We start from the raw sequence: 25,182 nt of genomic DNA, 5'->3' as shown, positions 1-25,182 counted from the left end.
GTGGTGGCCAGTGCTATTCTGTTTGCTTTATTCAGCTGGAGTTTCCTCTCCAGCTTCCTCCTGTAGCCGTCCTTAGCCTCATTTATCTTTGCAATAATACATGAAGATGGGGTGGAGCTGGACCCTTTGACAGCAGTGTCAGACAGGAGGATGCTGTCAAAGGTGCGGGCGATACTTCAGCATGGCTCTCACCCTCTCCACAACGCTCTGGTCGAACTGAGGAGCACCTTCAGCCAGAGACTGATTGCTCCTAAATGCACCACTGAGCGCCACAGGATGGTGGATGAAGATGATGATAAATGTTACTTTTTCAATATCCTGACACCAATATGATACTATAACTGTGTGTTAGTACTGGTTATAGTGTTTTTTCACAGCACACATTTGGAGTTGGCTTAGCAGAAAAAGCACAGGCCTATGAACACCAATGATTGCTTGGTTCTATTAAACCAGTGGTACACCTAAGAAATGCAGTGGTTGTTTATGTTATAACAAAAGTTTTTTTTTTTTAACAAAACCCCTTTTTCATGCAACAAAATAATATCTCAAATGTAGGTATATTACTTACATCTGGGCTGTAAGTAACTGGTCATTTTTGAACATATGCAAGTTTAGTATCATGGATCCTTGATGATTGCTCCACAGGACCTCAAACAGACAGACAGAAGTGTTATTTTTTAACTGACACAGGAAGCAAATAAACCTCATCCTTGATTAATTTCACTGTGCATTAACAGAAATGTGGTTGGTGTGCTCTGATAGCCATGCTGTTTTCTCCGTACTTTTCCACAGGTGAAGAAGTTGGCCAAATGTCTGGACCCCGATTCTCATGGGAGGATCAACTTCAAAGACTTCTGCCGTGGTGTCCTCACCATGAAAGGTCAGAGTGAGCTCAAGTATGGCACCTGAGGAAATGTAGGCGTTTGCATGACTGTCTCTGGCATTAGGTGGTCATGTGTGCTTGTAAATATCGCCGTTAGCAGGTCATATCAGAAACATATTAAGAAATGTAGTAGAGAATGTAGTTGCAGTGTTGACTTAATAGATTTAAGGGTTGCACAGGTTGTATTTTAGGGAGCAGCTGAGTCTGTAAGTGTATTGCTCCCTTTTACAGTAGCCTTGGGAATAATTTAGCATAGGCTACACTTCTATTTCGACTAAGAAAGTCCAATAAAAATCATACATTTTCCTGTTTGTAGTTGATAGCTTTATGCATGTGGTGATGGTATGTAATCTGAACCAAACCTCCATGTTTTATTCAGAATTATAAAGTGAAAAAAGAGTGAAGACAGTCTGATGGAGTAACACCTACCTATGCCAGTGGTTACATTCAAATCTCCAATTCACCCATACCGTATTTAGGCTGAGGCAAAATTACAGAGACTTTGAGATATGTAAAAACCTTGGCAGCAATCATCATAAGGCCAAAACTGTCTGCATGGCTAGGTACCACTAGAGGAAAGTTAAAAAGTTTGTTTTCCTAGAAATGACATGAACCAAATTTTTATTGTAATTTAGTGTTACCGTTGGTTTGTCATGTTCATTCAGCTGCCTGTAGGCATTCCTAGAGCATACTGAGTGACAGAAACTTGTTTATTATTTCATTGTTTTTTTGTATTTTACAACAACAGTCAGTGGACTAATGCTCTTTTACAATATATTTAGCTGGGTAACATTGAGCATTATAAATGCATACTGTATAAAATAATAATGATTACTATAATCATTATTATTTATAGAGTACTTTTCAAAATCCACATTACAAAGCGCTTCATGGGGCAGGAAAATAAAACAAGTCATAAAATAATCAGGTATTAAAAGAAAACTGATTTAAAAAAAAAAAAGAAAGAAATTTTGTGTATAAAACCAAGACAGTGTAGGAAAAAGTAAGAATAAGAAAAGAGAAGACAGTTCAAGGAAATAAATGATGAGTAACTATGTATTATATGTATGACTCTAGTGAAGCCCTAATAATGCTACCCTGCTTCACCAAGTGGAATAAAGTTATCATTATGCCCACTCATCATATTTCCTCTCTCTGGGTTCAGTTCTCTTTGTGTTCTGCCCAGACTGAGAGTCTCTGTAAAACCAGGTCAGCTTATCCACTACAGTGGACCCAGGCCAACGAGGCACAGGGACAGAGCAGGGGTGCTACCACTGAGCTACAGTGGAACTCATTTGGGTTCCTAGCTCTGCATTGTTGAGTTATATTGCATTGACCTGGCATTAATGATACGATGTTCATTTAACACTCGACTGTCAGTTAATGGTAGAGTTGGCGTTTCTGGAGAAAGATTGTTGACAATGCCGTGTGGAGTTCAGCATGTTGGCATGTGCCAGATTTACTGTCCCTCTCACTCTCACTGCCTCTCTATACATCCATGGCCTTTCCCCTGACTTATGCATGAGCATTAACACCTCCTGTTGCTGAAAGACTGGAATGGTGTTGTGTGGCTCAGTTTGAGCCACTTTTTGTATGACAATCAAATTTTTTTTTCAGCGCTAGAGGTGGGCAATATGGCCCTAAAATTATATCGCAGTATTTCAGGGTATATTTGCAATAACAATATTCTTGACATTATGACAAATTAGAAAAAAAATGTATTATTAATTTAAGAAAACAGAATTGCAACAAAATAAATGAACAGTTTGCCTTCAAATATTCAATAAAAACTAAACAGAAAGGATCTCTCATTTCTTCAGTTTGTAAACAACAACAATAACTCAGAGTGAGATTCAGATTCTGTATATAATATTAATAGTTCAACAAAATAAAATCTACCACAAATTACACATTTAAACAGCTCTCAAATGCAAAAAAAAAAAAAAGTACCCTGGGATCTAAATAAATAAATCAACAGGCGATTTCCTTCTCTTTTAGCAAAATCCTAAATGATTGAGTTGGGGTTTTTTTCCACCTGGACCTTTATGTTCTGCCATTTCTCCTCTAATCATCACGCTGTAACCTGTGACAGGCTTTAATGCTCTGATAACTATTGCACATTCACATATATGTAGTTTTTTGTCGAGTTGTGAGTGGCACATAGGTTTACATTCGGGGCTGTTTATAAAACATTCAGTCCAGGCCTGATGACGCTACATTTTACTCCACAATACTGACGCTGCTCCTCTTTTTGGAATCACTGCGGAGTCGGTAATTTTGCTTTTAGTCATATTTGTTGGGTAGCAATATGACGTCAATGTGTCAACAAGCAGAAATATCTCAAGTATCTCAATATGAATTTTTCATATCTTGTTAAAGAATATACCAGTATTATCGTGAACGTGATGATACGGCACACCCTATTCAGTGCACAAACAAAACAGGTGAGGAGATATTTGCTAAATGTGACACACCGTGGCGTGTATTAGATTAGAATCACTGACTGCACCTTTATGATCTATTTCCAAATGTGTGAGCAACACAGAAGGTGACATCCATTAGACTTCCATTTCACCACAGTACTGCATATCATTATGAAACACCATGAAGTCTCTCTGTTCTGTTTCTGTATCAAGTACACTAATAGAGTGCAGTTGGAATGACAGTTTATTGTAGTGTTCAACCTGAGGAGAATTAATAACTGAATCGGCAGCTCCCGTCATTTTTACTGAGCTTTATTGCAAGTTTTAGCTAATGTTTAACAACTTTACTGTTCTGGTTCACTCTCACCATCCTGGCAGCACAATTTCCAGCTGCAGCAGGCAGCTGTTTTTAGTTAAAAAAGGCTCTTAAAACCCTCTGTACCCTACATGCTCAGTTCCAAACAGCAGACACACACAGTTAGTAACTAGCTGCGAAACATAATGGAGCATTTAGCTGCTAAAGAGACAGATATTTCCCTCAGGGGTTGGTAGAGACCAAAAAGAGCAGTAAAAGAGAGTGAATATTGGACTTAGATTCATCAGGTGGACAGAAACACGACTCCAAATGTATGGTAATGTTGCTCCTTAACTGCTGGATGTGTGAATAAGCACCTAAGATATCAACTTAAAAGGTGAAGAACATGTGGATGTTGTGTTCACTTGTTCCCTCTGCCCTCATGTAGCCAAAAGAAAACAGTTATTGCAGATTTAAGCAAAAGTTTTTATCCCATACATCAGTTTATTGTGCTTTTTGCAGGAGAAAGTCTTGCATCCTTTACCTCACTTCAACTGTAAGCCCTCCCCTTGGTGCAACTTCACAACTGTTTTCCTGTTTCTCTCAACGGATTTGGGTTCTTAAATAATAGATCGGCTTCATAAATTACACCACTTATCTGCTCTCTCCTAAAAGTTTTATCACAGGGAGTGTTTGCGGTTTTGTCCTGATATTGACCCGCTGCTTTTGAAGTGGTTTGGGAGCATCAGAGAAGCTTCTTCTCTACTTCTCTAAACCACACAGTACAGTCTGGTTGTTGTGGCTTTTGATAGGTTTGCAGAACATTGTCGTGTTGAAAATCAAAGCTAATGTGACAGTTTCCACTTTCTTCCCTTTTTAAAATTTCTCTTTTGAAAGTAAATAAAAATAATGGTGTTCAGGTGAATAACATTAGATGAAAACTGCAAAGATTACATCACTTAACACCACAAAGACAAGAACGGCAGTTAAATATCCTTAGTGAAAATACAACAAAATACAACACACAATATAGTGTTTTTTTTTTCTTAACATAAGCTGTGTATTTAGCAGCACCTTTACTTTTAGCAGACTGGAGAGGAAATGATTGCTCTGCAGAATCTCAGACGGACTGAGATGAGTCATGCATGCTTTTTTTCTTTGCAGGTTATGTTGGGATCCTTAAAAAGAAAAGTGGGGCACGGTTCACCACAAGGCCATATGAGATGGCTAAGAGTTGCTATCGGGTAAGTTTTTAAAGTGCATGAGTCTGTGTGTGTGCATGTATAATAAGTGTCAACTGAGTTGAACTGAAATTTATCAACCCCAACAACTTTTTTTCTCTGACACTCTCCTACTATCCTACATTAAAATGATAATGTTAAATCATTGTACATATCTCTGAGAATGCTGGATATAAGCTGGGCATTATATTGATATGATATTGATATCATAATGTGAGACTAGATATTGTCTTAGATTTTGGGTATCATGTTTGGGTAAGTGTGGTCTTTTGCTGATTCATTTTCTGAACTTACCAGACTGTTGTAGTTGTTCTATTATTTGCCTTTCCCCACTTAGTCATTATATATACACTACTGATGACTATTTATCAAATCTCATAGCATAAATGTTTTGGTAAACACCAATAGTCAACCCCGCAACATCACTGTAATATGGATATCGAGGTATTTGGTAAAAAATATAGTGAGATTTGATTTTCTCTTTATTGCCCGGACGTAGCTGGATATACTGTGTGTGTGTGTGTGTGTGTGTGTGTGTGTGTGTGTGTGTGTGTGTGTGTGTGTATATAGATGAATATCAGCAAGTGGTTAATTGTAGTACAGCAAGAAACTACAAAAAGGACTTTGCAGCTTCCCTGTGACTCCCACTGTTTTAGTTTTACAGTCCTGTTGTGCACATGTGAGCAGTTGTTTGAGGAGAGTCCCCTTTTTACAGTGTGTGGGTTATACCACAGGTTTACGTACAAAAAATGACTAAAACTTTCAGTTATCAATGTGCAAATAAGTAGAAGAAAATGTGCTAAATGTTCACCCTCAACAACCCTCAATATAAGACTGTCTTGTGGGGAGTTTAATTCATTTAACAAAACTGTTGTGCAATACATTTTGAGTGCAACTTGTACTTCACCCGTTTGTCCACTTGGTGGTAGTGTTCAATTGAAGATGTGCAGTGGAGGGACAAACAGTATGTCAAGATCACTTACACACTTATTCACTTGTATGTTAGCAGTTTACTGTCAAGATTTCACAAATTATAAACAGATTTTCCAAATCATCTTAAGGGTTTTCCAGATGGAAAGTTTTTACAGATGTAGTAGTTGTTCTTATGGCCACAGTCTTTTGTCTGACTCATGTGACCTCTTGGTAAGCTGCGATAATTAGTTTGTTACATCACAGTCTAACTGAGATCCCTAGGCGTTACATGTGACACATATTTCATAAATTCCTGAGACTATCTCTTGGGAAATGTAATACTTTGTACAATACCACTCCCCCTGGCAGTAATAACATGGGTACTTTGCATAGCAACAAAGTCAAATAAACGTCAGCTCCACTTCATAGTTGAGAAATAACTGTTAGAACTGATCATGCTGCAGTTTGCGTCAGTATTCTAGCTGTAGAGTGTCTTTTAACATGACTCCACAGGTTTAGAGAAGTTAAGAGCCTTTTCATTGCCAATGGTACAGTGTAACATTTCATTATACCAATGGAGAAGTGCTCTTAAAATATTCACACTGGGTGAAATGCAATACGGTCGCTACCTACTGCATCTTTCACAGGCAATACAAAACACTTCTCTTTTTTTGGAAATGCTGTCTCATTTGCACACTTCCCTTTGAGTCAGGGCTTATAAAAGATCTGGTAGCATTCAAACTGTCTTGTGTTCCACGAACAGGTGTGTGCCTTTATCCGAGATTGCGTTTCACTGCTCATCATTTTCTCCACACAGTGACAGGTAGGTGTTGCAGTTATGGGTTTAGTTGTCTGAGTAAAAATGCATTGTGTTTCAACCTTGAAAATGTCTTTGCGATGACTGGGGAAGAAGAAATTAGACAGAATGGAAATATGCATGTTGCTGTACTTTTTGCAATGTAGAGACTTAGGGACATTTATAGAGGATTGTTAGACTGATGTTAATGGAGATGACCAGGATGATGCTGCTGCTTCTGATTACAATGAAGCTAATGACAATGCTGATGTGTGGATAGTGTTCAGGACATCTTTTCAGAAGGCTAAGAAAAAAAAGATAAGATAGCTACATCTTTTACATACAGCACGTAGACACTTTTGCTACACATCACCTTCTTATTACTGCTGTTTGAAGTTATGGTAAATCTACCTGCAGCTGTTGGTATGTCAGCAGCTTGGCCAGCCAATATAAATCATTGATCGTGCTGAGCAGCATAGATAGCATTTTGCAGGGAGTGTGTAAAAAGCTCTGCTGTTAGGTTAGATATATCGTCTTCTATGTAAAGCACTTCTTTTCAACTTATGTTTTATCGAATGATTCCCTTGGGTGAAATACTCTACCAGCTCTAAACTGCTGCATGAAAAAGCAGCCGCTGCATTTCAACTCATTGGACGTTGCAGCCAGTCGATGCTTCAGTATTGGTTTCCACAGAAAAGCAGTATGCAACCCGAAGGTTCTTCCTCTGTTTCATCTATCGGTCTTGGTCTATGCAGAGCTTATCTCACTTTCCTGTAGGAAGGAGTTTTCCTCCTGTGTTGGATAGAGATAACGAGAAAGTAATGACTGCTACAGTATTTAATCTCCTCACTGATGGCACCCACTTTATTAACATCTCCTCTGTCTACTGGAGGTCTTTTGTACACGTCTCCTTATCTCGTTCTCACATTAGAAAGGCTTCTCTCTTTTTTTGTTGGATGAACATATGTTGCATATTTTTTTGTAATTAGATTTATGATCCATAGAAGCCCAGTTATGTGAGTGCTGGGGTGTCCAGCTGTGGGAAAAATGTCAAGGAGTGAAGTTGTGTTGCCATAGCAAGGAGAGGGAGGAATCCCAGAGCTCCCCAGGGTAGCTCTGCAGAGGGGTGTGTGCGTGTGTGTGTGTGTGTGTGTGTGTGTGTGAGAGAGAGAGAGGCAAGGGAGAGGGAGTGAAAGAGGAGCGGGAAGAAAGGTGAGAAGTGTCTCATTAGAGGATTTATTAGCTTGCTCTCTCCTGCTGCTTGGGTTCACACACTTGGATGCATACACATGCACACACACACATACACAAATATGAGTAAGTGCAAGGGAAAGACTCAGCATGGCCAAGGCAGGTGTGGAAATGAATTTTGGCATGAAGCAAAGACAGATTGAACTGGTGCACTGAGCACCTGGGAGAATACATATATCGTGTATGTGTGGGGATGTAGTAGTGGCCTACATGCATAGCCCCAGCATAACAGGAAGATAGCAAGATCAATAGGAGAGAGGGTGGAAGAAGGCTGTAACTGATCAAATTTATGGACTGGATCAAAAGACAAAGTGTATAAAATCTATATAACATGAACTTAAATCAGTCAAACATCATTGTTGACATTAAAACAGGGCTCGAAATACAGTGCAATGTGCCTATGCTGGTAGTGCAGGTAAAAGCAGAGCTGTGCATGTAATTCTCATTATTATTGTTCACTCACCGCTGCAGATAACTTGGTGCAGAACATGTGAGTGAAGGGCTGCCAGCTCTCACACATTGATCCTGATTTATTGAATTTTTTTTTTTATTTGTTTCACTCATGTTTATGCACCACAATCAGATTCACAATTAAAACAACTGTAAGCTGACAGCGCATGTAAATACAAGACAAAGTAGCACAGCACAGTAGCATCGTGTAAACACTGTGGTCAAGCTAGCTGCCAATTGGATTTTGATGCACATGTATTCGTGCTGTTACTGTGGCCATACTTGGAGCAAATAAAAAGGTCTGAGATTAACATTACAGCAATTATTTAATTTATTTCTTGCTGAATAGGTGACATCACTATAGAAGTCCTATAACAAGATTTTTAAAAACAAAATGTTCCCATATTAGGTTTTCTAAGCTGCTCAAAATGTTCCTACGACCATTCATTTTAAATTAATTTTACTGCAAATTATTGTAAATGGAAAGTCAGCTCAAACTATATCGTGTCACATTGAGTGTGTCCTCACACCACATGGTAAAGTAAAAAAAAATGGGTGCATGTAATTTCAAAACATGTACACAGAGAAAATATTTTAAGCCCTGGGCAGCTGTCTGTGGACATATTGTCCTCCCTGCACTCTGCACAGACAAAATTTGCTCCTCCATGTGAACCCATCAGAACACTATGGGGCTCACATGTAACACGTTTCTACAACATATTATCACTTTATAAAGTTGCAAAGGCAAATATCTTAGTAAGCAGTTTACACATCCAGCAGATAGAGAGCAACATTAGGGTTCATTTAAGTCATGTCTCTGACTACCTGACAAATGTAAGTCCAATATTCAATCTCTTTAGCTCTGTTTCTGCTCTACAGCAGCTCCTGAGGGAAATATCTCGCTCTTAAGCTTAAACTAGTTGCTGACACTGTATCTGTACATGAGGCATAGGAGCTTATTTGTTTTGTCAGACATGCTTGAGATGGGAAACTCAAGAACACATCTCTAACTTTGTCTGCTGTTTGGTGCAGGGCAGGTAGTGAACAGTGGGTTTATCTGAGCTTTTTTGCTGTAAACAGCTGCCAGCAGTGAATCAAAACCGTAATTAGGTTGCAGGCTGTAAAAACAAAAGTGAGCTAAAGACCATAAAATGCTCCATTGAGATGATCGAACTGCGCAATTGGATGATAATTGTCTGTGGGTTTGTCACTACAAATCCTCTCACATTACATGCAGTCATTTGACTCAGTTAATTTCAAATTATTGATCAGCGCAGCTTTAAGTAATCAAACCTGCTTAATGTGATGTTGTTGGAAATGATGTTGTCTGGAAACAAACACTTGTCAGTGATTTGTTACCACTAAGGCCTGCTCCGCACAGACATGGGTGGTTTTGGAAACAGGATTTTTCCCTTTCATTCTTCCTCCAAAAAAAATCCCTTCCACACACACTGTTATGAAAAAATCTCCTTCCAAATGAAAACGCAAAAACAATATTGAAGCACAGTAACCCTAAAGCTACATGGAGAAGATGCTGGCGAATCAGAAGCCTGGAGAAAAACTGTTACTGGTAGGCTACCTGGAGCAGTGACCTCCTTAAGCACATTCTGACGCCTGTTTTCCTTAATATAGTGTAACAGTAGCTGTACATTTGTGTTACCAAGTAAAAAGTCCTGTTAGCAATGTTAGAGCCAGCACTATTTTAGTCATGTCTGCCATTGTACGAAAAGCCGGCTCATTTGTGATGCCTGACAAAGGGGGTAACAGCAAACACTCTGCCATTACAAGGCAAACTTTGTTTTCCGTCTACAAGGCAACACTAAAAATGGAGTTTCTGAAAGTCTTCACCTTGGACGCAATTTTAGTTAATGGTTAATTTTCCGTGACCTAAAACACAGTTTGTGTGTGGACAAAATGCCAAAACACATAGAAAAAGCTATGTTTACAAATGAATAAAAAGTAATTACACATCTAATCAATAGTGACCTGCTGATATTAATTGCATTTGCATAATCAGGTCAATTAAACTGCATTAATCTCTTTGGAGACAGCTGACAAGCAGACTCCCACAAAAGAAATATATAAATATGCACATTTCAGATTATACTAATGTCTGCTTTTCAAATGTTGATCAATGTACAACAAATTCCACTATTTTTGGACAATATCTTCAACATTTTAGCATAACATTCACAAACTTATGGTGAGAGGCAATTATAAGCCTAAGTGCAAACCCTAAGTACTCTACACCAGTCCTTAACCAGCAGGGATCCTCAAAAACCAGATCCTGAAAAGATGTGGAAACTGTGTGGTGGCCCAGATTTGCTGAGCCACTGCAGAAAAATAATCAATAATTTACACCTCATTTGTCCTCACATGGAGAGATGTTAATTTCTTCTCCTTGGGGTTTCGAAGAGGTCAGAGGAACCATCTGAGCTCTCTGTCTCTAATCTGCTTTCCTGTCGAAGCTTGTCTGCTCTTTCTCTTTGTGTGTGTTTTCTACATCTCCTGCTTGTTTCCTTTGATCTCTGTGCTGTCTTGAATGCATGTCCTCCCTGGGTTATCATGGAGATGATTTTGTTCGTGTGTGTTTCACGGATGCAGAAGTTTGGTTTGCAGGTCAGAGGTGTGCACCACAAAATGCTGTCATCTTGTTACTCTTGTCTCTTTGTTTTAATGGTCTGCTGTAGTTTTACCTCTCATCCTCTGTTTAATATATACTCTTGTTTGTAGCACATCTCCTGCCTTTATTCATTATCCATCACTCTCCAGCACTTTGCTGCCTCCCTTAACTTGAGCTTTGTTCTCCTTTCATCTTTTTCTAGAAATCTTTTTTATTCATTGCCTCATTCCCTCTCTCTTCTCCCCTTGCTTGTCTACATCTTCCTCTCCCTTCCTTTGATTTCTCCATCTCTTCCCACTTCCATCCTCCTCTTCTCCCTCCTTCCACATTAGCACTTCAGATGATCAGTGAGGAGGAGATTGCTCCGCCAGTCTCTGCAGTCATTTCATGGTCTGATTAAAGCTCTGTGATGGGAGGGAAGTGAGGCTGAGAGGGGGAATCGAGACAGCAGAGAGCAATATCAGTGAAAGTTGAAACAACGAACAGCGAAAAACATAAAAGGGATTTTAAAAAGGGAACCAAAAAGAAACAAAGAGAGAATACAAAGGGCAGGTTTACTGTTTACCATTGTTTGTGCAAGAGCATGATGGAAAAATCAGCCAACTGAGCCGCACTGCAGACTAAGAGGCAGAGGTAACATCCCCATCGCTGTCTACAACATGAATACTTCCTCATAACTGTCAACAAACCTTCCTCAGAGCTGTGTGGCTCTTTTTACAGTTTAACTCTCTGAGTTAGCTGAAGTTTGTCTAAAGGTCAACATCAGTTTATGGATAATATATTCATGTTATTGTTCATGCAGTATGCATTAGGCACAGTAGTCTTGCTCCTCTCACTCAGCAATGCAATGATGCAAATGGCTCATGGTTCATATCACAGTGTCATTTCATGCTGAATGGATCAACAGTATGCCATACACCACGATGAATAGCTAACCACTGCATCCACCCAGGACTAAATGTTGATACTCTGTCTGCGGTATCACTGGATGCCACAACAGAACTGTTTGTGTTTCCTACTTTAACTGTGCCTTTCCTAAAGACCGTCCTCACCAGAAGAACAACAGCATCAGTCATTTGTTCAGATGGCTTCTATTACTAATGTTTACTGAACAAGGACGCTGCAGATTGTGATTGTTGTTTCTCAGAAGCAAAAGTACGGTGTTATTTTGGCTGAAAACCACTGAGGGAGGTCATGGTTGGTGGTTAGGCATACAAAGTGTGTGAGTTTGACATGAGAGGCCACGACCTGTTTCCTACCAACAATCAGAGTTGGTTTCTTTTAACCATGACCACACTTTTTCTGTAACCTTGACCAAAAAGTTTTGGCACCTAAGCCTGACTGAACCTTAACCATGGCAGTGGAAGATCATAAAGAACATGAATAATTTTAGTAATAATCGTAGATGTGTTTTGGAAGGCACTGATGAATTATGTTGTCTGGTTGTCAGGGCACCGGATCTGAAAATGCTATAATTTGTGTCCTCTTGGCAGGCAGCAATAAAACCACATATTATAATGTCAAGTACGAAGGACTTAGTTTACTTACTTTAATTGGATCATGTCTTTGGCTGAATTTGTGGTAAAAAAATATGACTGAAGGCAGAGACAGATCTGTCCCTTTAGTAGTAATACTTATTAGATAATTAGAGGGCATGTAGGTTTTAGTTTGAGGGGTTTCCAGGCTGAACTGTGGCAGGTGTAGAACATGCTGGATCGACTATCTCCTGTTGGGAGCCCCCATGAGTAACTGGAGGATGTTGCTGAGGTGTTTAAGCTGCACTGCTCACTCTTGTTTCCACGGTGACCCTGATCAGGATAACAGCACTATATGAAATCTACTTCTGTCATGTCTTTGTTGCAGATTGGGCGACCCAATTGTTAGAGGTTGACAGATAATTTCCCCTCTGTGTGTCTTTGTTTTCCATATGTTCTGTGTTTTTGGCACACATGTAGAGCAGGATGTGTGAATCCCTGCAAGTTTGTGATGTTTGGACAATCCCAAACCAACACGGTAAACTTTCTGGCCACATTAAAAAGCCAACAGTGCTGACTGATAGCCTGCTGACAGCCATGGAAACCCTCCGATACGCGATGCCACATTGTGAACCATCTGGTATGATGTGATGTGATGGCACATTATGACAAGCTGTCTTTTAGATTTGCCATTTTTCTTGTGATCAGAGGACAATGCTGGCAGTGTGTGTTTTTTCTGTGATGTCTGCTAATGACCCAGACCTTTTCTCAGCTGCTGCGGTTAACGTCTTTTTGAAATTTAATTTGAGACAGCTGTCATATGCCATACAGAAGTATTGAGAGCTGACGTTAGTGTATTTTTGTGGACTTTCCTACAGTAACAATTACACATCAGTAATGCAATGTGCAATTACAGCTTCAAAATATTTGAGGATTTGCGGAAATGTTTATAATCTCAGAATTACAAATATTTGGGGTTATAAATGAACGTCACAGCCTAATTTCACATATTGTGATGATTCAATCTCTCCTTTTTGATAGCAACTCATAAGACAAGCTGATATTACATCATTAAAAAAACGTTGCTTTCAGGTACAAAACTCATCGTATCAGCTGTAAATCTATTACCATGTATCCAAGATTGTAAATGCAGTTTTTGTTGGTTTCACTGTGGATCGGTCTTTTGCTGTTTTACTGCCAAAACTGTGATTTGGTGTCAAACTGTACACATACTTTTGAGTATTGTAATAAAGACTGTAGGTATTATCATTTATCTATGCATTAATTGGATCATGGTCATGATATGTGGTGCCAGTGGGTAGTTGAACCTGCGTAGCTGATGGCCACAGTGACACAGGTAAACCAGATGTGGCTATTAGTGAGAAATCCACTTTAATTATAAACACTATTGTAGTATTATTCATATATAGTTGTAATCTGTAGTTAATCTGTAATAAATCCCATTTGGAACCCTGAAGTTAATCTTTTTGTACAGACTAGTCAGCCACATGTTCTTAGTGCGATCTGTAAGTCTTTGTTAATCATACAAATCCTTAAGAAGACACATGCATGACACGGTCTCAGTACAGTAGTGCATTGTTCAGTATATTTTTTTCCACTAGTCTGAAGGGGACAGGATGCTCTGTCAGAACCAACACATTCTCACTTCCAACTTGTCTTACTGATGTTTTGTTAGTGGCTTAGCCATGAAGCTACAATGCTCTAGGTACCCCTCTAGGGTCGCTTTTGGATGCTCAGGGACGGCGTGTCAATATCCACTTATTAAATGCATAGGGTCTTTTCAGAACTAACTTCTGTGTCCACAGGAAGTGCATACAGTCTAGTTACAAACTAAACTTCTAACTAATCTGCCACATCTGGGGGTGAAAAATGAGGCTTACAAAGAAGTGCCAAAACCTGCAGGTCCTTGAATGGCCCCTTGACAATGGTTCCAGAGGAGTTAATCCCCATAGACACCCATATTAAAATGCCCAACTTAACAGCAGAAATAAACATGTTTACAGTCTTATACAAAAAAGGATTATGTCTCTATAGCTAATTTCAACATTCATGACAACTGTATATATTGAAGGGCTGGAGTGCTTGAGTGACAGAATGTCTGCCAAGGTTGCTTCAGTTTGTGAGTCAGGAGCGCCCCTTGCTACTCAACAGTTCTACCCCCTTGTCCAAATATGGTCACTTCTGTCTTTAAAAACAAAACAAAAAAAAACAAGATGGGGACAGCCAAAATGCCGAACTCCAGGCTTCAAAACGGCACTCCACAAACCAGTGTGCGATGTTGTGGTAGCTGTATCCATTTTTTTTTAACATTCTGTGCTTCTGACATAGGTTTACTTCATTTTTAGGTTTACTTCCTAAGGTTAGGGCAACAAAAGCATTTGTAACTTTACTTACTAATGTAAGGTACTGTATGCTACATTCTTGAAATAACTCAACGTTGACTTTTGGTTGTATCAAATAATGAAGTGGCCCCACGCATCTCTTACAGACGCTAAGGGGTGCCTTGGTGCATCAGTATCTGACGCCACAGGCCAAGCATCTGTATTTGATGTGTGGGGATCGAAAACAGGCTGTTGGAACTTCTTCACAGAGGGGCAAATACCTTTGGGAACCTCTGATTAGCGGGGGCTGTTTCTATATACATTATACATTTCTATAACTCTCTGAAACTGATAATCTGACATTCACAGCCACTTCTCACCATTGTTGGCCAGACAGACAGGTGAGAAGGTATACTAGGTTTGAACTTTTCTCTCTGGCTCTCATTTTTTTTATTTGTTACTCAACTAACAAATAACCACAACAATTTGTGACACAAACACGTCTGCAAACTATGTCCTTTTTTTGTGCATAACCCTACCCCTCCTTTTTTTTGTATCCCAACAAGGTTCAGTACAGCAAAGTATACAATGGGAGACTGTAGTCTAATTATAGTGGCATAGAGCAAGACACATTGAGACCAGTATGACATATATAACATACTGGTACATAAAATATTGCAGGTATCTTGCTACACAGTTGCTATACATATAGTGTACACATATGACAGTGAAATGACTACAGGACTATAGCATTTCTGCCTCGGTCTATGGGAGAAGCAGAGCATGTGGGTTAACTAGCTGTAGAACATAGAGCCTCAAGCAAAAATCAATTGGTATTCATTGCGTTTGTTTGTTATTTTGATAGTATATTGACTTTGAGTACATCTAAAGAAGGTTATGGGAAGCCAGCGTGCATGAGAATACAGACTATGTCAGCTTTGTTTACCTCTGTCTGAGCAAGTGAGGAGAAAATGATGGGGTAGTGATGACAGTATAAAGAATGACACAAGGAAAGCATTAATAGATTGATGGATGTGAAGGAACGAGAGTTTGGAAAGAGATAAGAGCTGCGGAAGGAATGCAGACAAGGAGTCTGAGGAGAGATGAAAGGAAAACAGGCAAGAGAATATAAAGAAAAGATAAGAGGTGGACAAAGAAAGAAGAGATGAAGAACAGAGACAGATAAAATAAGCAGCACCTTTATCTAATTTGTTAATGGGCGAGCCATTTGGCCTGTGATTGTGAGTGACAGGGCCCATTAGTGCAGGTGACACTTGTCAGGCCTCACTTCTAAATCAGTTCTCTGTTTCAGATGGAAACAGGAACGAATGATATGGTCTGGATGAGCCAGAAACTAGTGTGTGGGGTCTGCACTGGGGCTGCCTTTCTTTAAAGGAAACATGGATTACACAGATCCTGAAAAAAAGCTTTAAATGATCTTAACCAAAGATTTTAAAAGTCTACAGTGCATTTGAATATTGCTTTTTAAATGTTATTCAAGTTATTCATCAAGATCTTTTTTTATATTTGGGCTTCTTCGGACTTGTTAGTTTCATCATTGTTGATTTAACATTATTTTTTACAATTATTTAAATTGCTAAACTTGCTGTTATCGCATTCTATCTGAAATTTGAATGGCCTGTGTATTATTTTAAAAAACCGTTTAACCCAAAATAAGAAAATACACAGGCACTTAGCTTGTGATGATCAAAGTGCCAAAACAATACATTTGAAAAATTCAACAGCAATGTCTCTTTCCAGAAATCATGACCCAGTTACTCAAGATAATCCACAGACCTTGTTGTGAGCTGCTCCATGTACAGTAGGAACTATTTTTTTCCACCAAACTACACTCACCAACTGAATCACTACGCAGAAGGAAGTATGCATCTACTGCTAGCTCACCTACCACCACTGAGCTAGTTAATGTTGCAGCTCAGCTGAGGAGGATGTCATTAATGGTTCCATCTCACACTGTCATGAGAATCTGGTCCATGAATAAATGCACGCTTCCTACTGCACAGCGAAATGGTTAACAGGTGTAGATCGGTAGCAGGAAAATAGTTCCTACATGAAACTGCTCACGACAAGGTCTGTGGATTATCTTGAGCAACCCAGTCATGATTTTTGGAAGTGACATTGCTGTTGAGCTTTTAAAATGCATTTTGATGCTTTGAGCACCACAAGTTATGTGTCATCTAGTTCCATTATATTGAAGAGATAATAGACATCCACAGCCGATATCTCCAACACTCAGATTAATAGATAGATTGATAAATAGCACTACAGGTAAGAGGAAAAATATGTACTTTTGATTTGGGGTGAACTGTCCCTTTAGAACTATGTGAAATAGGTGCCTCTCTGTGCTGAATTGACCACTGAAACAGAGTCCATCTGCATTGACAGAATTTAGGGGGAAAAACATGTGATCACATGAAAAAACAGTAAGTGTAATGCAGCTGTGTGGAAAATATGCTCAATTTCTCACCCATCGATCACAATGCTGCAGAAGTCTGCAAAATGCCCTTGAGAAAAGCAGCCAGTCAGGCCAATACTGTGGAGTTGCAAGAAGAATTCTAACTCCGTTATAGCAGAGAGCGATCAATGGATCGTATCAATAAGGAAAACACAGCAAGGCATCCTAGTGAAAATGGGACACGGTGCATGTAGCTGCAACCATTGTTAATTATTCCTCCCATTTGCTTCATGCGGCTTCACACTGTCAGTTACCAATTAATAACCAGAAAAAAATGTTTAATGCAGAATATGGCACTCATTGCTGTTTCTGTTGTCTCAGTTATACATCATATTTTCGGAGGATAGGAAATACGCACACAATAGGCTGATTGGGAGAGAAGGGAATTACACGTTGATTTGGAAGAGCACAAGCATTGCAGCCTTCCAGTTTTTGGCACCAGTGTGTGTGGCTTAGTTGTTTAATTAAAGTTTTGAAAGACTTCCATACACATACAGACACACACATACACACACACACACACACACACACACATACACACACATACACACAGTCTGGAATAGAGACAAGGCCCGGCAGAGTCCCACCAATGACAGTCAAGGACACACTGCCACCAAGCAGACATGATTATCCTGTTACTGTGCGGCTATAAGGGAGGACTGCTAATGAACAGAAACATCACTCGTTCACCCTGAGACCCTCCCTGTTTCTCTTCCTCCTTCTTTCTCTCTCTCCATCACACATACGAATCGCCTTTCTCCCACAATCTCGCAGACTAGCAATGGCTATATCTTATATACTGGCTCTCGCTTCTGTTGTGCTGTCCGATTCCTCAGTGTAATGTTTATGCATGTATGTGCTGTACATTAACTTTTACATATTCCCTCTCAACCTTCTTACATTATTTTTTGCATCAATAGTCTCATACTTTGTGCTGTGGACCATGCCACTTTCCATTTGTCTCTTTCTCCCTCTTCACTGTCAGCATCTTGGAAAGCCAGACTGCAGAGCATCAGTACACTTAGACACGAGTAAAACGCAACTCAACTTTCTGATAAATTATGCTTCTCATTGGGGTTTGATAACCTCAGCCAATCCCACCATGTTGATGTGTGTGTGTGTCCCAGGGCTGGTTCTCTTGTGTTATGCAAAACAGAGTTGCAATATTTAACAACTTACAAACTCCACTAAAGGTGTTAAAAATCTTTTTATAGCAACAGTCATATTGCTGATATGAGAATATTACATTACGTTACATTACAAGCTCGAGGCAGTGTCGTGAGGTGAATTAGCATTTGGAAGAGAGCTGCAATGAATGAGACTAGCGAGGCTGGAGTCGGAGTGGAAGCAGAAGAAAGTGGTTTCGTGGTTATTTCTGCCGTTCCTCTTTAACTAGTTACTCTGTAAGTTTATGCGACTTTATTCTGACTTTGAGCAGGCTTTGAGCCTCTCTATCCCTGTGAGTGTGTGTGTTGCCACAGGTCCAGACCGTCTGTCAGTGGACAGAGGTCACCTCCTGCCAGGAGCATCTGGGTGGAGATCCACACACACACACACACACACACACACACACACACACACACACACACACACACGTGCTGCATGCATTTATTTCTCTGTGCTTAGCTGCAGAGAAGCAAATTAATTCTGTAATGCAAGTGTGCAATTTCAGACTGAGTTCCAGGAAGTTTCTCAGCACTCTATCGTGAATCACCAGATGGAGAGAATGAAGTTGTATTGTACTGTCTCAGAGGAAAGTAGAGCATAATTGTACCTTCACCACAATGAATTATGCAATGGTTTATCCCTTGGCTTATTGCTGGTACAGCAAGTGTCTGTGTGTTTGAAAGAGATGATAGAGAGGAACGGCAGCATTGTTTTGCCTTTGCGCTGGTGATAGCCGTTGCCACTGTTGGTATGTTGGTATGTTCTATTCTCATGAACCCAATATCTCGAATGCCTCTATGAAATTTCTCTAAATTTGGCAAAAACAGTCCAGTTGGACTCAACAATGAACTGATTAGACTTTAGGTTAAAGCTCACTGTGACCTGCGACGGTGACCTTGTATCCTTCTCATTCTCGTGAATGCAATATCTCAAGAACACCTTGAGAGAATTTCTTCAAATTTGGCACAAATGTTCATTTTGAGTCCAGGATGGGCTGATCAGAATTTGATGGTTGAAGGTAAAGGTCACTGTGACCTTGTGTCCATCCCATTCTTGTGGATGCAGTATCTCAAGAAGGCCTTGAGGGAATTTCTTCAAATGTGGCACAAATGACCACTTTGACTGAACTGATTAGAATTTGGTGGTTAAAGGTCAAGGTCACTGTGACCTCACTAAACATAGTCTTAGCCATAATTTAAGAATTCATTCATTCATTTCACACAATTGTCTAATAGGATAAAATGATGAAGGTCAACTTTATTGGAGAACAGAATGGGTGACACTAATCTTGAAACGGCAGGGATTGTATAGATTTTCTGTGCTGCTGGGGGGGAAGACGTGTGTCTACCATCCATGTTTTCACAGCCATGATTGTAAACTGTAATTGCAACTTGATTGGTTCACAGACGCATACAATCACAAAGCACTAATTTAGTTTTAAGTAAGTGCTTAAAAATAAGTTTATGTACAGGTGACAAGGCCGTAGTAATGACAGGAACAAATAAGGAAGCCAGGTGTTGTTATCAAGCGGCAAAGTCAGCATGGATGGTTGGATCAACAAAACCTAAACAGAGGGGACCATTTTCCAAGTGATATGACCAAGCATGACCACATCATTCCCTTACCTTATCCCCATGATTACTATTGCAAATATGACAACATATTATATACATATATGTAGTAATTTTACCACAATGTTTTCCTAACCTTGAATACTTATTTTAACTCTTACCATGATTCTTCTCTAAACCTAACCAAGTTGTGTTTATACCTAAATCTAATCAAACCTTAAAGGTCCTGTATACGACATTCAAAGCATTAATATAACAGCAAACCTCCATTTGTTATGTAATGATATAGTGGAGTAATGGTGTCTTGTCCTTTCTGTGGTCGAAGGTCCAGCCGTGTGTGCATCTTAATGCATGTGAGTCCCTGCGTGTGTATCCCCCTGCTGCTCTGCACTGTGCTTATACAGCGATTCCTGCTTATATCAGAGCCGCACCATCACAGAAGTGTTGCACCCACCCTCTAGTCTCGCCACCAGACAATCAGAGATCTCCGCCTTCTGATAGTCTGGGGGCACTCCTTTCTAAAGTGTGTTTAACACACCGGCGAAAACGGCCGGCAACAAAGCAACGCCTCTTGCATTTTTGAAAAGGACACGCCCTCCCGGAAATGCGGAAATGTGTCTTTAGTTAAGCAAAGCGTCTAAAGACTGACTTATGAGTCTACCCACCCTCCAGTTCCCCCCAGGCTAACACCCTTAGCTCTGAGTGTCTGATCAGAAAATGTGCTGTTCTAAAGGGCATGGACTAACAACATATTTTCCCATTTAATTTGGAGGACTTGTTGGGATGCAGACAGTCTATAAAGTACTGTATGTGCTTATGCAGCTGGTCTGTCCTCACTGTCCATCTCAGTATGTGCATGGTTGATCTCTGCCGGCCCTTCCTTTTTTAATGACACCCCTCTTAACACTTTGCTTTGCCATCACTTTTAGCTGTTAATTTCCAAACAACTTCTCTTTCTGTTTGGGTGTCTCTTTCATCATTCTGTGCACGACAGAGCAGAGTGCAGAGGAGACAACATGCAATCTGGCACAGCTGTTAAGTGTGGTTTCTGCAAAGAATGAAGAAGGAAGTGCTCAGCAGAACACAGTAAAGTGGCTGTGCATGAAGGTCTTCTACATTGTTGCAAATGTCAACATGGATCTGCAGACACTTCTTGCCAGCATAAATCACCAAATCACACATGTCAATACTTATCAGTGGATGTACTCTCAAAAAGCACACATATTTATCATCATCAAGGCTGAAATGAGAAATTGTACTGCAGTTAACAAGCTAGCAGTATGTCCAACATCAATATAGAAGCATTTCCACTAGAAAATGACCCTTTCAGTCAACAACAGTCACAGACTGCACTGTTACTTTGTCAGACTGAATCTGAATGTTATTAAAGTGTCAGATAGCTGAATCAGTGTGACCTACAGGATACATTCTGTCGTTTAGTTTGGCATTGTGTCCAGCAGAGTCTGTTTTTTCAAACATTACCCCTGTGCCAGCCTTGTGCCCTGAGTCCTACTGAATTAGTTACTTTACTCTCTCTCTTACTGTCAGTCTCACTCTCCTCCGTAATTTATTGTCTTTTGCCTTTCGTGTCTCTCCATTGTTATCTCCCATGACCAGTGCTGGAGGTCTGGACAGATCTCTGCTGCCCGTCTGCCTGTCTTGTTATCTATAATGAGTGTCCAGACCCTTTCTCTCTCATTTCAAAGTGGATAAACTGAATTGCTTGCAACAGCACTGTTGCCCCCAACCTCTCTTTCTCTCTGTCCTACAAATCTGAGCCAGCATTTCTTGTTAGTCAAGGCCAGTGTGTAAAACACTGCACCCCTCTTCACTACCTCTGTTACCGCCCCTCTTTCCATTATCTTACTCTACTTTTTCCTATTCTGCTGCTCATGTTTTATTTGGGTCTTGCCTGATTTAATCATTGATTTTCTCCACTAGATCTTTATTTCCTCTGATTCCCTTCCTCTCTTTGCAGTTTTTGTTAACTTTGCTCCCCATTCTCTCCTTTGTTTTTCTCACAAGCTTCCGATCAGTCCACACATTTTTTCCTCCAGCATCACTTTCTCCTTCTTCCCCTCATCTTTTCCTCTCTGTCTCTCTCTTTTTTTTCTCCCTCACTCTCTTTCTGTTTGTTTAATTAGGTCGCTGATTTTCCTGTGATGTGTGGACTGAATAGAAAAGCTGTCACAAGAGCTCAGTTCTGGATCACTGCCTCCTCCTTCGCTCCCTTTCTCTCTCTCTTTCTCCCCTCTTTCATAAACAACACAGATATAAACACGCACACTCCCACTCATAGTGGGAGTTATGGCATTGCATCACACTTAGTGGTTGGTGGTTGATTCACCAAACTGACTGGAAGTTACCTCAAGGGCCACAAACCTTTAACGGACTGCTTTGTTTTGAATTTAGAGAAAATGGCGGTTAAATATCAGTTTTTAGTTTAGTTCCAGTGTCACTGTGTTTTTATTTTGCAAATAGGTGCATCGTGTCACACCCCTATCAACACTAAAGTGACTTAACATTCTAGCAACAACTTGTTCCCACTGTGAGCAGATAGATTGAGCAGCACATGTAGCAAGTTAACAAGGCAATTTCACACATGAATGTTCCCACTGCCTCAGCGTCACAGTGCAGCCATTAAGGAAGTTTAGTGCTTGCACAAACTGTTTCAACAGGTGTTTCACCAAATATTGTATCCTCCACAGTGTCATAAGAGGGTGACACACAAAAATGCACAATATCCTCTCAGCAGGCTCAAATCCTTTTAACCTATTTCCACGCAAACGAGACCTGCAACTGAAAGAAAGGAGTCACCTTAGTGTGAATGTTTACCACAGCCAACTTCCTGCTTTGGCACCCAGGTGTCTCTGAACCACAACACTGACGCACAGCTTCCTTTGAGCAACTGGAATAATACTACAAATTTAAACACAGTGGTTTAAACAAAAATTACACACAATTGATGGTTCTCATTGGTGTTGTGATCTAAAGGCAGATAAGCCTAGTAGTAGTGACAGTGCTACATGTCAGGTACTCTGTTAAATTACTACAGTTCATGTTTGTGCTTTAATGCAATGTTTGTTGTTTGCACTTTGCGACAGCTGTAAAGTACTACAAAGCTGTGAAAATAGCAGCAGTCTTCATGCATGATAACAAGATAATTCATGTGTCCATTCAGAATAGAAGACTAAAACTTGTTTGAACAGTTGAAACTTTGAAAACACAGTTAATCTGCCTATTGCTTCAACTTGTTACATTCAGCTACCTCGCCCACAGTGTGTGTGATTTGTGTGCATCCTCTGGGTTCGTACATCTCTTCGCATTTATATTCCATGACCTTGGTCAATAACTCTTTCACGGTTCAGCGTTTTTCCTCCTGTCTGTCAGGCTAATTAGCAGCCATTGTCTGGATGCATTGTTTCGGTTCAGCTCACACCAACCCTTTCTGCCCACTCTAACCTTTTAATAGAGGAAGTGACAACCTCCATTAAAACCTGAACATCCTGCAGAAGCTCTGTAGCACTTCTTCTTCAGCTCTGAGCTGCAGATACACCAGAGTTGTGATATAATGGTGAGAGAATTTTGAGTGTTAGCGTAACTTACAAACACAAATCTTTAAAAAGTTCATTTTCAGCGTCATTCTTTTTCTGGTTCTCTTTGTCTCTCTGTCTCTCTCTGTCTCTCTCTCTCTCTCTCTCTCTCTCTAATCAGACTTGTCTTTATCTTTCTCACTACCTCATTGATCCCTCTGTCCCTTGCTGTCCCAGTGGTCTGGTAGTGATTTGATAGATGGATGGTCTGGGCGTATATTGATCATCAGGCTTTCATCTGTTGTCAGTCAGATGTTAGCCAGGCCTGCTCAGCATACTGACAGAGAAGATTCTGTGTGTTGGTTACGTGTCTTTTCTCCAACAATCTATTTTTGACTCTTGTTAAAGGAGCAATAAGCGAAATCGTTTCACCGCTAGGTTTGTTGTTGTGCATGCCTGTAGACCAAAACAAAGTGTGTCATGAGCCACTCCTCCCTCTACCTCTGCTCTCCATGTTACTCCAGTAGCCGGTGGCAGCCGACTCGGCTAGTGCTAACACAGGGAGCTAACGCTAACGTTCCTCCTCTTCTCCGTGAGTGAGAGCGATGTTTTAGCCTAGCGGGCAGCTGGCCTGGCTCGCGGGCTGCCTGCTAAGCTAAAACATCGCTCTCACTCACGGAGAAGAGGAGGAACGTTAGCGTTAGCTCCCGGTGTTAGCACTAGCCGGGTCGGCTAGAGTCCGCCAGGCTGCCCGCCTGGCTCGCGGGCTGCTCAAGCTCCTGACATTAACCCATCTCGGTGTTTCCTCCGCAGGAGGAGGAACGTTAGCGTTAGCTCCCGGTGTTAGCACTAGCTGAGTCGGCTGCCACCGGCTACTGGAGTAACTTAACAGCTATGGAGCGCTTCTATCAGCTCTTGTAGTCACTGAGCCTTGCCTCCATCTCAGCAAATATATTACAAAAATGTAGCCTTGCGGGGAGGCTACATTTTACAATGCTAATTGAAAATGTTAGCTGGGCTGCTGGGCTACCTTACTCACTTAACACAACCGTAACGCCAGACCCATTGCTGGGACCGAGCTGCTAACTTTCCTACTCTTCTCGGTGAGTGACAGCGATGTTTTAGCCTAGCAAGCAGCCCGCGAGCCTGGCGGGCTGCTCAAGCTCCAGACATTAACCCCTCCCGGTGTTTCCTCTGCAGCCTCCACTTCACCCAGCTTCACTCAGCTGCCCGATAAACCCGCTGCTTCTTCCCACTTTAACCTGAAGCGATGTTTTAGCCTAGTGGGCAGCCCGCGAGCCAGCTGCCCGCTAGGCTAAAACATCGCTCTCACTCACGGAGAAGAGGAGGAACGTTAGCGTTAGCTCCCGGTGCTTCACTCAGCTGCCTGATAAACCCGCTGCTTCTTCCCACTTTAACCTGAATAACAAACCAGTGCTCGGTGCTCCGGTTGCATCCAAACAGAAAGCCAGGGCTAGTTGGGAAGCTAGCGGAGGCTAACCGGCTGTGCTTCCCTCCGGTTATGCTGCGCTAACGCCTCGCCAGCCGCTCCCAGCTAGCTCTGGATTGTTATTGAGGTTAAAGTGGGCAGCGGATCTGTGGGGCAGCTGAGTGAAGTGGAGCCTGAGGAGGAAGCACCGGTTAGCCCCGGTTTCGTTCCGCTCTCTGCCATTTCATTTTGAAAATATGCGCTGCCATTGCTCACTGGCTGTAGCCTTTTATAGGGAGGGAGGGCCAAGGGCTC

At 40.8% G+C, this 25,182-nt stretch overlaps 2 protein-coding genes across 2 annotated transcripts in view; both read left to right on the top strand.

Annotated features, from left to right (window-relative positions):
• Window positions 1-6,574, top strand: part of LOC126390900 (rab11 family-interacting protein 4A-like) — a 15,461-nt gene extending 8,887 nt beyond the window's left edge. Inside the window, exons 2-4 of the mRNA XM_050045402.1 lie at window positions 793-880; window positions 4,766-4,845; window positions 6,518-6,574. Coding sequence (XP_049901359.1) covers window positions 793-880; window positions 4,766-4,845; window positions 6,518-6,574 — 225 coding nt within the window. The remainder of the gene's footprint in view (window positions 1-792; window positions 881-4,765; window positions 4,846-6,517) is intronic.
• The window catches only part of rab11fip4b (RAB11 family interacting protein 4 (class II) b), a 59,093-nt gene continuing 40,373 nt past the window's right edge, over window positions 6,463-25,182 (top strand). Inside the window, exon 1 of the mRNA XM_050044426.1 lies at window positions 6,463-6,577. The gene's annotated coding sequence lies outside the window, so the exon portion shown is untranslated. The remainder of the gene's footprint in view (window positions 6,578-25,182) is intronic.

The sequence above is a fragment of the Epinephelus moara genome, chromosome 5 (assembly GCF_006386435.1).
Source record: "Epinephelus moara isolate mb chromosome 5, YSFRI_EMoa_1.0, whole genome shotgun sequence".
NCBI lineage: Eukaryota > Metazoa > Chordata > Actinopteri > Perciformes > Serranidae > Epinephelus > Epinephelus moara.
The sequence above is the reverse complement of the archived record's forward strand: the minus strand, read 5'-3'. Positions and strand labels throughout refer to the sequence as shown.